This window comes from Pongo abelii, chromosome 13, assembly GCF_028885655.2.
Source record: "Pongo abelii isolate AG06213 chromosome 13, NHGRI_mPonAbe1-v2.0_pri, whole genome shotgun sequence".
NCBI lineage: Eukaryota > Metazoa > Chordata > Mammalia > Primates > Hominidae > Pongo > Pongo abelii.
Genome location: NC_071998.2, coordinates 95739727 through 95749642, shown reverse-complemented (window position 1 = coordinate 95749642; position 9916 = coordinate 95739727). Strand labels below are relative to the sequence as shown.

The following is a 9916-nucleotide window of genomic DNA, read 5'->3' as shown; positions in this document are numbered from 1 at the left end:
TCAGGTCACGTCCTACACTACACCAATCACTATGACTAGAGGAATTAGACATCCTTTCTTTTTTTTTTGGCAAGACCTCCTCCATGCTTATCTTCATTTTCAGAGGATTGGGTCAGCCCCACCATGTACAACACAGACTGAGAGTGGGGGACTGTTGGTTCATCAAAATAAAAATATGCATCTTTCTATTAATATATATTATGCAGATCTGTCAATTGGGTGGCAATATTGTGCAGGGATGCTGCACAACAAAAACTATATATCCACTTCAAAGTGACTGAGAAAGGAGACAAGGAAGAGAAAAGAAAGGAAGAGAAAGAAAATATACAGAGGAGAGAGAGGAGCAGAATAGAGAGAGAGGACAGAAAATCAGAGGAGTGGAGAGAGACACACACATGGCAGGAGAGAGAAGAGAGAGAGACAGAGAGAGAGAGAGAGAGTGAGAGACAGAGATTCATTTTAATGAACAGCATCAATATTTTTATAGGGCCAGTTTGCAGACCTGCTTACAGCTACAAACCCAGCAGACAAGGCACTATTAAGAAGGTTACATGAGCATGAAAATTCTACGTTGAAAAGAATGGGAATCTAATAGTTGGTTTTGCAAACACACAACCTCTCGTGACAGTAGGTTTTGCAGTATCTAAATACAAAAGACAAGCTCTCTTGCTCCATTGAGGATATCGCATGCCCAAGGTTTTTCACATTTTCAATAAATGCAGATGTCTGCTCAGGACTTTCTTTACAGCCTCTTTGACCTGTTTATTCCTGAGGCTATAGATGATGGGATTTAACATTGGGGTTACCACTCCATAAGACAGCCCAATAATCTCATCAGATGTATTAGTGTTCTTTGACTTGGGTTTCATGTACATAAAAAGGGCTGAACCATAGAATAAGATGACCACAGTCAAGTGTGCTGAACAGGTAGAGAAGGCTTTCTTTCTTCCCTCAGCAGAATTAATTCTCAGGATGGAAGAGAGAATAAACACATAGGAGATGAAAATTAACAGTAGAGGAATCACCAATAAAACAATATTTGTCACTGTCATGATAAGCCCATTGATGGTGATATCTGAACAAACAAGTTTTAGAAGGGCCAAGATTTCACAGGTAGTATGATCAATGACAGTATTCCCACAGAAAGGCAATATCATTGTCAGAACTGTTTGCAATAGGGAGGTCAGACAGCCTATGATCCAGGACCATGCAGCCATTTGCACATACAGCACTCTGTTCATGATGATGGAGTACCTCAGTGGGTTGCAGATGGCCACATAGCGGTCATAGGCCATCACAGCCAGGAGGACACAGTCAGTGGAGCCCAAGCCAAGGTACACAACCATCTGCAGAGCACAGCCAATGAAGGAGATGGATTTTCTCTCAGACATAAATATAATAAGCATTGGAGGAATGGATGATGATGTGTAACAGATGTCCAAGAATGAGAGGTTTCCAAGAAAGAAATACATGGGGGTATGGTATGGAGGCGAGAATCCAAGATGCTGATGATAATGAGGAGGCTATTTCCCAGGAGGATTATCACGTACATGATGAGGCAGAGCAGGAACAGAAAAAGCTGGAGCTCTGGATATTGGGAAAGCCCCACCAGAAAGAATTCAGTCAAGGCAGAGTAATTTCTTGTCTCCATGTGTTCTAGGTCACCTGCCTGCTGGGTATAGAAAAGGACATGATTCAGGTAAATTGAAATGTTTGATACATCAAAATCTGTAAATCTGTACATCTATAAATTTTCAATACCAATTTGCTTCCAATATTGTGTTTGATTCTTAGAATAATCCTGGTAAGCAAAACAGTATGGATATTGTACTAGTTTTATTGATTATGAAAATTGAGACATTGAGAAACCCAGTATATCTTAGGACTACACAGCAGCACAGTCAAAGCTACCAATACTGCCAGAATTCTTCTGCGAAGTGTCAAATAAAGTTTAGGAACATGCTGCTTTCAAATGTAGAAAGAGATTTTGAACTTAAAGCTGTTTTTTTGATGAAGCTGGCCTCTACTTAAAAGATTTTATAGACTGCCAGTGACATATCATTTAACCTGGATGTAGCTTTGGTAAGTTGCTTGTTTTTCTGAGTTGCAGATAGTTCACAGTAAGCTTGGAAGAAGCAATAATTATTTCTTAGGGTATAGTTAGAATTAGATAAAATACTAGATGCCTAGAACCTAATGGTTCCAACATGGCATATATATGTGTGTGTGTGTGTGTGTGTGTGTGTGTGTGTGTGTATGCATATATGTAATATAATTATATTTACCTTATACAAGATATAATATTAAATGTACTTTATATACATGCATTTTATGAATTATAGTATAATATTTAGATCTACCAATCTCAAAAGGGAAAAGTAGATTTAGCTTTTTAAAGGTAAAAGGTTTAAAGTTTGAAACCACACCTGACAGACTGTGAACATTTTTGTTCCCAGTGGGACATTTCACTGCACTTCTTTCAAAAACCTGTTAGGAGTCTGAGAATCATTGGAGGACTGTTCTAGAAACTTCCAGAGATTAAGGAGTCTAGGTCCCAGCATGTACAGCTTTTTTTCCAGGCCCTGGGATTCTCTCTTCTTAAGTGTAGTATTACTCCCATTTTACAAAGTAGGAAACAGAGACAAAGAAAAGTTTAAGTAACTTTCTCAAGGTCATACAGGTAGTAAATACTAAAGCCAAAATTCAATATCTAGCCATCTGGCTATAGAATCAGCCCCTTTACCCACTATACCCTACTCTCTCTCATTGGTTACTACACAGATTCCACGCAAGAGAAGACTGTTACAAAAAATGTATCTTCTGTTGGGGTACAGTGAGACAGCAAACATCACTTGTGATTCTGATCATATGTGATGTGATGGAGAACTCTGAAGGCTGGACCACTTTTTCCTGTAGCTTTTGATTGTGGTCTGCTCAGTTTTCTTTTCTTTTCTCTCTCTCTCTGTTTTTTTTTTTTTTTTTTTTTGAGACAGAGTCTGCTCTGTTGCTTGGGCTGGAGTGCAGTGGCGCGATCTCAGCTCACTGCAACCTCCACTTCCCAGGTTCAAGCGATTCTCCTGCCTCAGCCTCCCGAGTAGCTGAGATTACCGGCATGCCCCACCACACCTGGCTAATTTTTGTATTTTTAGTAGAGATGGGGTTCATATCATATTGGCCAGGCTGGTCTCGAACTCCTGGCCTCAAGTGATCCTCCCACCTCGGCCTCCCAAACTGCTAGGATTGCAAGCATGAGCTACCCTGTCTCGTCTGCTCAGTTTTCTATGTGTAGAAGGCAATTTCACAACTATGAAAAGAAGCATGATCAAGAATAATGTTGCAAAATCCTTTTCATCACCTTTGCCTTTTTCTTTTCTTTCTTTTTTTTTTATTTTGAGACAGAGTCTCACTCTGTCACCCAGGTTGGAGTGCAGTGGTGTAATCTCAACTCACTGCAACCTCTGCCTCCCAGGTGCAAGTGGTTCTCCTGCTTCAGCTTCCCAAGTAGTTGGGATTACAGGTGCACACAACCATGCCCAGCTAATTTTTGTATTTTTAGTAGAGATGGGATTTCTCCATGTTGGCCAGGATGGTCTTGAACCCATGACCTCAGGTGATCCACCCGCCTCAGCCTCCCGAAGTGCTGGGATTACAGGTGTGAGCCACCATGCCCAGCCCACCTTTGCCTTTATCAGTAACATATCTAAAATACCACAGCCCCTGCCCTTACTTTGCAAATCTAAATGCAGCTTAGAGTCTTTTGAGAAACTACTCCCATTTATAACATTAGTGCCACATCTTTGAAAACTCAATGTGCTCTATTTGTTTGATATTCATTACATTGATATGTCCAAGTATTATGTTAAGATGTCTTATATAAGGGGCTGTGTCTCATACATTGTTACACTATTGCCATAAGAACTATATCTGTGCTGGGCTCTCCTTGTGGAATGAGAATATTTCTTACTGATCTTATTCTGACCCTACGACCACACTTTTGCTTTGGCCTTTTCATATCCAGAGACTTTGAAGACAGGATGAATGCTTACTTTTTGGGTGGTCATAGATGGCAAGCCCTCCTATCTCCCTGTTGCATAATGATGAAAAATGTAGTATTATGGGGAGACTAGAAGAAACTCAGCATGGTCTTTGCAGAGCATTTGGGGCATCGGTAGTGGCTTCAGGGAGTAGTGGAGTACTGGCTCCAGGGAGATGAAGGGAAAAAGTCTCTCCATTCCCTTTCCATATCCTTTGTCTTCCTCTCAGAGAGTACTACCTAGACCATGAGTTGGCAGGAGATTAAAAAAAAATTAGATGATACCAATGTGTTGGTATATTGGAAAATATTCCCTTTGTCCTGCACCTCTTTTTCCTGTCTCTATCTACATTGGCATATGGATTTGTTCCCACAAAGTGGGCAGTTAAGGTAGCTGTTTTAATTGGATAGAGCATAGCTGTTTTGAAGTAGAGGAAAGTGGAAGGAAAGAAGAGGTGGAGAAGAAACAAATTTGTACTAGTATAGAAAGAGCACTAAACTTACCACTTGTATCTTGGGCAATAGTGTTGTGCTAAACCCCTATTAATCTCAATAAGGGCGGCACCAGGTTCAAAAGGCCAAGAGACCCAGAGTCAGCAAATGAGACATGGGGTTTATTAGGGAATTACATACAGGGGAGAGAGTCCAGGGGTGGTGGGCTGGACAGAAAAACCACAACTGCCTGTAAAATTATGCAGTTTTATATGGCATTTTCACTTAATCCTCTCCTGAACAACCTCCGCCTGGCAACCTTCATCCAACCAAAAGCTTAGGGACCCAATTCCCTGCGTGGCCCATGTTTGGGACAGACTGTTTATCACAGAGAAAGAACGAATCTCTGGGTTGGCCACTCCTAGATTCCCTAGATCAGAACACACATTTGGGTGCCTGTGCCATTACAGTGTCATTCTAAGGGTATGCTTTATTTATTGCTATCAGATGTGTTTACCCTATAAGTGGGGATGTCGAGGATACAAAGATGAAGGAAGAAGAATGGCTCTCTTTCTATCTATTCAGAAAAGATCCCAGGTGAAGAAGTCCATATTTCAGAATTTATTTTAAATTTTAATTTATTCTTTTCAGCTTATATGTGTTAGTGAAATATTTCAGGATTTAGATCAAAACAAGAGAAAGGGAAACAGTAACTTCACCAAAGACACTGAATCAACCCATTACACAGGCCTATCCTAACCTATTAGGTATCTTTCTCCAATTTATACCATGTCTCCTCCCATGACTGTGTTAAGGAGGAATTATTAGGAGGACTTTGTTTCCCCATGAGCGCCATCAGTCTCCCCACAAAAGACATCCTAATAGAGAAATACAACTTAAAGGAAAATATGTGCTTGCTCTGCAGCTTCAAGGAAAGTCCTCTAGTTCATCCTCTAATCACATTGTTACCTCTGGTTCTCTCTAACTCTGGAGCCACTACTGATGTCCCAAATGCTCTGCACTGACCATGATGAGTTTCATTCAGTCTCCCCATAATACTGCATTTTCTTTCTTTCTTTCTTTTTTTTTTTGTTCCTTTTTTTTTTTTTTTGGAGACAGAGTCTCACTCTGTTGCCCAGGCTGGAGTGCAATGGTGTGATCTTGGCCCACTGCAACCTCTGCCTCCTGGGTTCAAGCGATTCTCCTGCCTCAGCCTCCCGAGTAGCTGAGATTATAGCCACCTGCCACCACACCGAGCTAATTTTTGTATTTTTAGTAGAGTTGGGGTTTCACCATGTTGGTCAGGCTGGTCTCGAGCTCCTGACCTCAAGTGATCTGCCCGCCTCGGCCTCCCAAAGTGCTGGGATTACAGGCGTTGAGCCACTGCGCCCGGCCTGCATTTTCATCATTGTGCATTTGTATGTGGTGTCTTCTTAAACTGAAAGGACTGTTCTTATCTATTACCTTTTCTAGGAAAGCTTTCTCACCTACTATTGCGAGGAGGATGCCCTTTTTATATACTGTCATGAAACTGTGCTTATCTGTCTTACAGAATTCTACATTTATTCAACAGAAACTGTGCCATGTATACTATGGTAGGTAATAGAGATCCTGTTGTGAGATCTTGACTTTCAAAATCGAGACTGGATTTTGCACCGGATGCAGAATGCTTACAATAGTTATTTTACACTTTCAAGAAAAAACTTCTGTGCTGTATAATATGCTTCAATGTGAAAAAGTTATAGAACATTTTGTAGAAACATTTTATCAAGCAAAAATAGCCTTGTTTTCCCAAACTTTCAAAGGTAGACGAAAACTATAGATAATCTTATTTATGAATATATATGTAAAATCATAATTAAAGTACATCCAAACTGTATATACTAAAGTGATACAATTTATTTCATGGATTAATAAATTTCCAAATTAATATTTGAAAATCTATCAACATACTAAACAAATAAGCAAAAAACCCAACACATGGTCTTCTAACAAGATACTAAAGTGCATTTGGTAAAATACAACATTCTTTCTTGGTCAGACCTCTGAGTAATCTAGATATAGGAAGATCGAGAATTAAGATGATAAAGGAGATTATTACTCTCAAATCATTGGGCAGCATAATTCAAAATGGTGAAACTGTAGCAGTGTTTTTTCTTAAAGTTTGCAAAGATAGTGTTAGCACTATTATTAACAATTTTTCACTAGAATGATCCAACCAAATGGAATAGCATATCCATAGGTTGGATCCATATGTCCTATTATGTTTCAAGTTTAATCATGATTTAAAAGGTTGCTATGCTTTTCCTTTTTCTTTCTTTTTCTTTTTTCTTTTCTTTTTTTTTTTTTTTTTAATCTCCAGGTTGCTGGAATTCTGGTCTGTGGGGTTGGTAGGTTATAATATACACATAAGAATACATCTTCTCATATGTTAAACAACTTTGAAAGTTGTAATCTTGGAGAATAGTAAATGAAAAGGAAAATCCCCATGATACAGTGTTGTGTTAAAAAGAATGTCTCGGCTGGGCGCAGTGGCTCACGCCTGTAAACCCAGTACTTTGGGAGGTTGAGGCGGGCAGATCACGAGGTCAGGAGTTCGAGACCAGGCTGGCCAATATGGTGAAACCCCGTCTCTACTAAAAATACAAAAATTAGCCAGGCATAGTGGCACGTGCCTGTAGTCCCAGCTACTCGGGAGGGTGAAGCAGAAGAATCGCTTGAACCCAGAAGGTGGAGGTTGCAGTGAGCCAAGATCGCGCCACTGCACTGTAGCCTGGGTGATAGAGCGAGACTCCATCTTAGAAAAAAGAAAAGAAAAGACTGTCTCATAACCATATAAATGATCACAGTTTTGTATATATGTGACTGAAAGAAGTTACATTGAAATCTTAACCAGTTTTTTTTTTTCTGGAATGTGATACTTGGAGGGATTATTACTGTTCTTCATTTTGCCTCATTTTCTAATTTTTTGAAAAGAATGTATATTTTCTGATTATAAAAATACATAATATTTTAAATTTTCCTTTGAAGGAAACAGTGGTAAGAGTTTGAAGAATTTTGGTCCAATTTTCACTAATACCCAAGAACGAGTGAGAATAGTTATTAGAAATAAATTGGAGAAAGGCTTTCTATTGATTTATGATGTAAACTGACTTAATGCCATTGAATCTTCTGACTTCAAGAGATCAACTTCACAAATATATTCACTCTGAGAAGACACACTAACAGTCCCAGTTCTTAGATTAGGATTCTAGAGCTCACCACTTAGAATGTGGCTAAGGTGGGCAGTGTAGGTAGGATGATAAGACATCCAATAGTATCACACAGTAAAAAGAGAAGGCAGAGGAGATACCCATGGTGGGAAGGGGTAGGGGAGTAATAGCAATGACTATTACCTCAGTTTCATTTCTGCCAAAAATGGGTGAAGTTCCAGTGCCCCTGGCTCTCTGTTTTTTTGTACATCTCTCCCAGGGGTTGGTCCGGTCTTTAGACTGATGCTCAGCATTGGATATCACCTCTAGATGAAAAGCAAACTCTGCTTGAGAAATATGATTCTGAAGTGTTCACCCTTCACCCCATGTTTACCAATAAGAAAGAGTAATATTTTGCTTGTAAAGCATATGTACTCACCCACATTCCCTCATTTTAACCAAAGAAACTCTCAAAACAGACTGTGCCCTCAGAAGGAAATTCAATTCACTAAGTATTGTAGCCTATCTCCTGCTCCAGCTAGATTATCCTGCTGTTTATATAATAACTTACTCTTCACAATAGCCAACATCCCTGGTACTAGAGCTCCAGTGCTTGTCCGAATAAATGAGCCCTTCTGAGCCCCAAAGGAGCTAATAATAAGCAGCAGTGCTCTAGTTAGAACAAGGCCTCTTCTCTCCCTCTCACATAGGTTAGATAATCATCCTGGGTTTTTTCATCCACGCTTCTCTTTGGTAGCCAAAAATATGTGTTTGTTGCTGGAAGTTTCAGTGAGCCATGGGCTCAGTGCTGGGATTGATTCACCCCGCTGTCTTCATGTCCTCACCGTCTTTAGAGCTATGTCACAGTGCAGTGCCCTTGAGTCTCTGTAAGCCTACTGTGCCCCAGTCCATGTACTCTATAGTCCCCTTTGGCTACTGATAAGGAGAAGTACTGTGTCTTCTCCAGTATACTCCAGTATACTGACGTATACTTCAACCATTTACCTCTTTCTTTCTGAAAATACTTCTTCCCAGCTTTGCCCTAATGTTCCCATTTCAAACGTCTGTATAGGGTCTTCATCTTCTCCACTTAAAATGGATAGCATGACTTATTGGGATTTCAGTTTCTTTCAAAACATTCTCCCTCTTTTTCACCAGTGTTTTGCTAACTTCTTGTGTCCACATACTGAAGTCACTGTAGCTGCTCCTCCTCGATCAGTTGACTTCTCAGCTCTCTCTCTTTGAGCTATAGCCATACTCTAGAACAGAATCACAACTCTTAGTAGTGGCATGGGAGAGATAAACAATAAAGCTTTCAGCCATAATTTTATATCCAATAGTAAATTAATGTGTCACATAAGTACTTTCCTTCCTCTGAGCCCCATTATTTCCAGAGGACCTGCCAGTGGCTCTGGTAGCCAATTTAAATCCTCCTTGGTTTTCTTCTGAGAGACTGTAATCCCAGAAGTGATTTAAAGTTGAATCTTTAAATAATGTGGAAGATAGTGACTTTTAGATACATTAGGGCTAATATCTCAAAGATCTGATTATACCTAACTTACTATTATTATTTTTGAGACGGAGTCTCCCACTGTCGCCCAGGCTGGAGTGCAGTGGCGCAATCTCTACTCACTGCAACCTCCGCCTCCTGGGTTCAAGTGATTCTCCTGCCTCACCCCCCTGAGTAGCTGGGATTACAGGTGTCCACCACCATGCCAGGCTAATTTTTTGTATTTTTAGTAGAGACAGGGTTTCACTATGTTGGCCAGGCAGGTCTTGAACTCTTGACCTCATGATCCACCCACCTTGGCCTCCCAAAGTGCTGGGATTACAGGCGTGAGCCACCGCACCCGGCCATACCTAACTTATTAAGCAGTAATCTTCTTTCTTTTTTGAATTGCTACTTCCCTGATTATACAAATAATACATACTCAGAATAGAAAATTTGAGAAATTCCAAAAAATCCAAAGGAGGAAAGAAAATCACTCATAATTACAGATGTAAATATTAATATACTTCTATGCATATACTGTGTTTACATGCTTGAGAGTGCACTGTATTTCTTGATTTATTACCTGATTTTTATTATGCATACTACATTGTATATATTTTTCCATGTTAATTTTTCAGACATTTTTAACAAATTCATAATATTTTAAAATGGAAAACAGGAAAAAAACCCTACATATAACAAGTGGAAACGAAATAGTTTTCTGCTGGATTCTCAGCAAGCTTTCACTTTTCTTTAGGTTTTTGAGGT

At 39.7% G+C, this 9916-nt stretch overlaps 1 protein-coding gene across 1 annotated transcript; it reads right to left on the bottom strand.

Annotated features, from left to right (window-relative positions):
* Positions 1-701: 701 nt before the first annotated feature.
* On the bottom strand, positions 702-1744 carry LOC100439125 (olfactory receptor 13D1). Its single transcript, XM_009244713.4, is given in 2 exon segments — positions 702-1484; positions 1487-1744. Coding segments are annotated over 2 exon segments (1041 nt in total).
* Positions 1745-9916: the final 8172 nt, after the last annotated feature.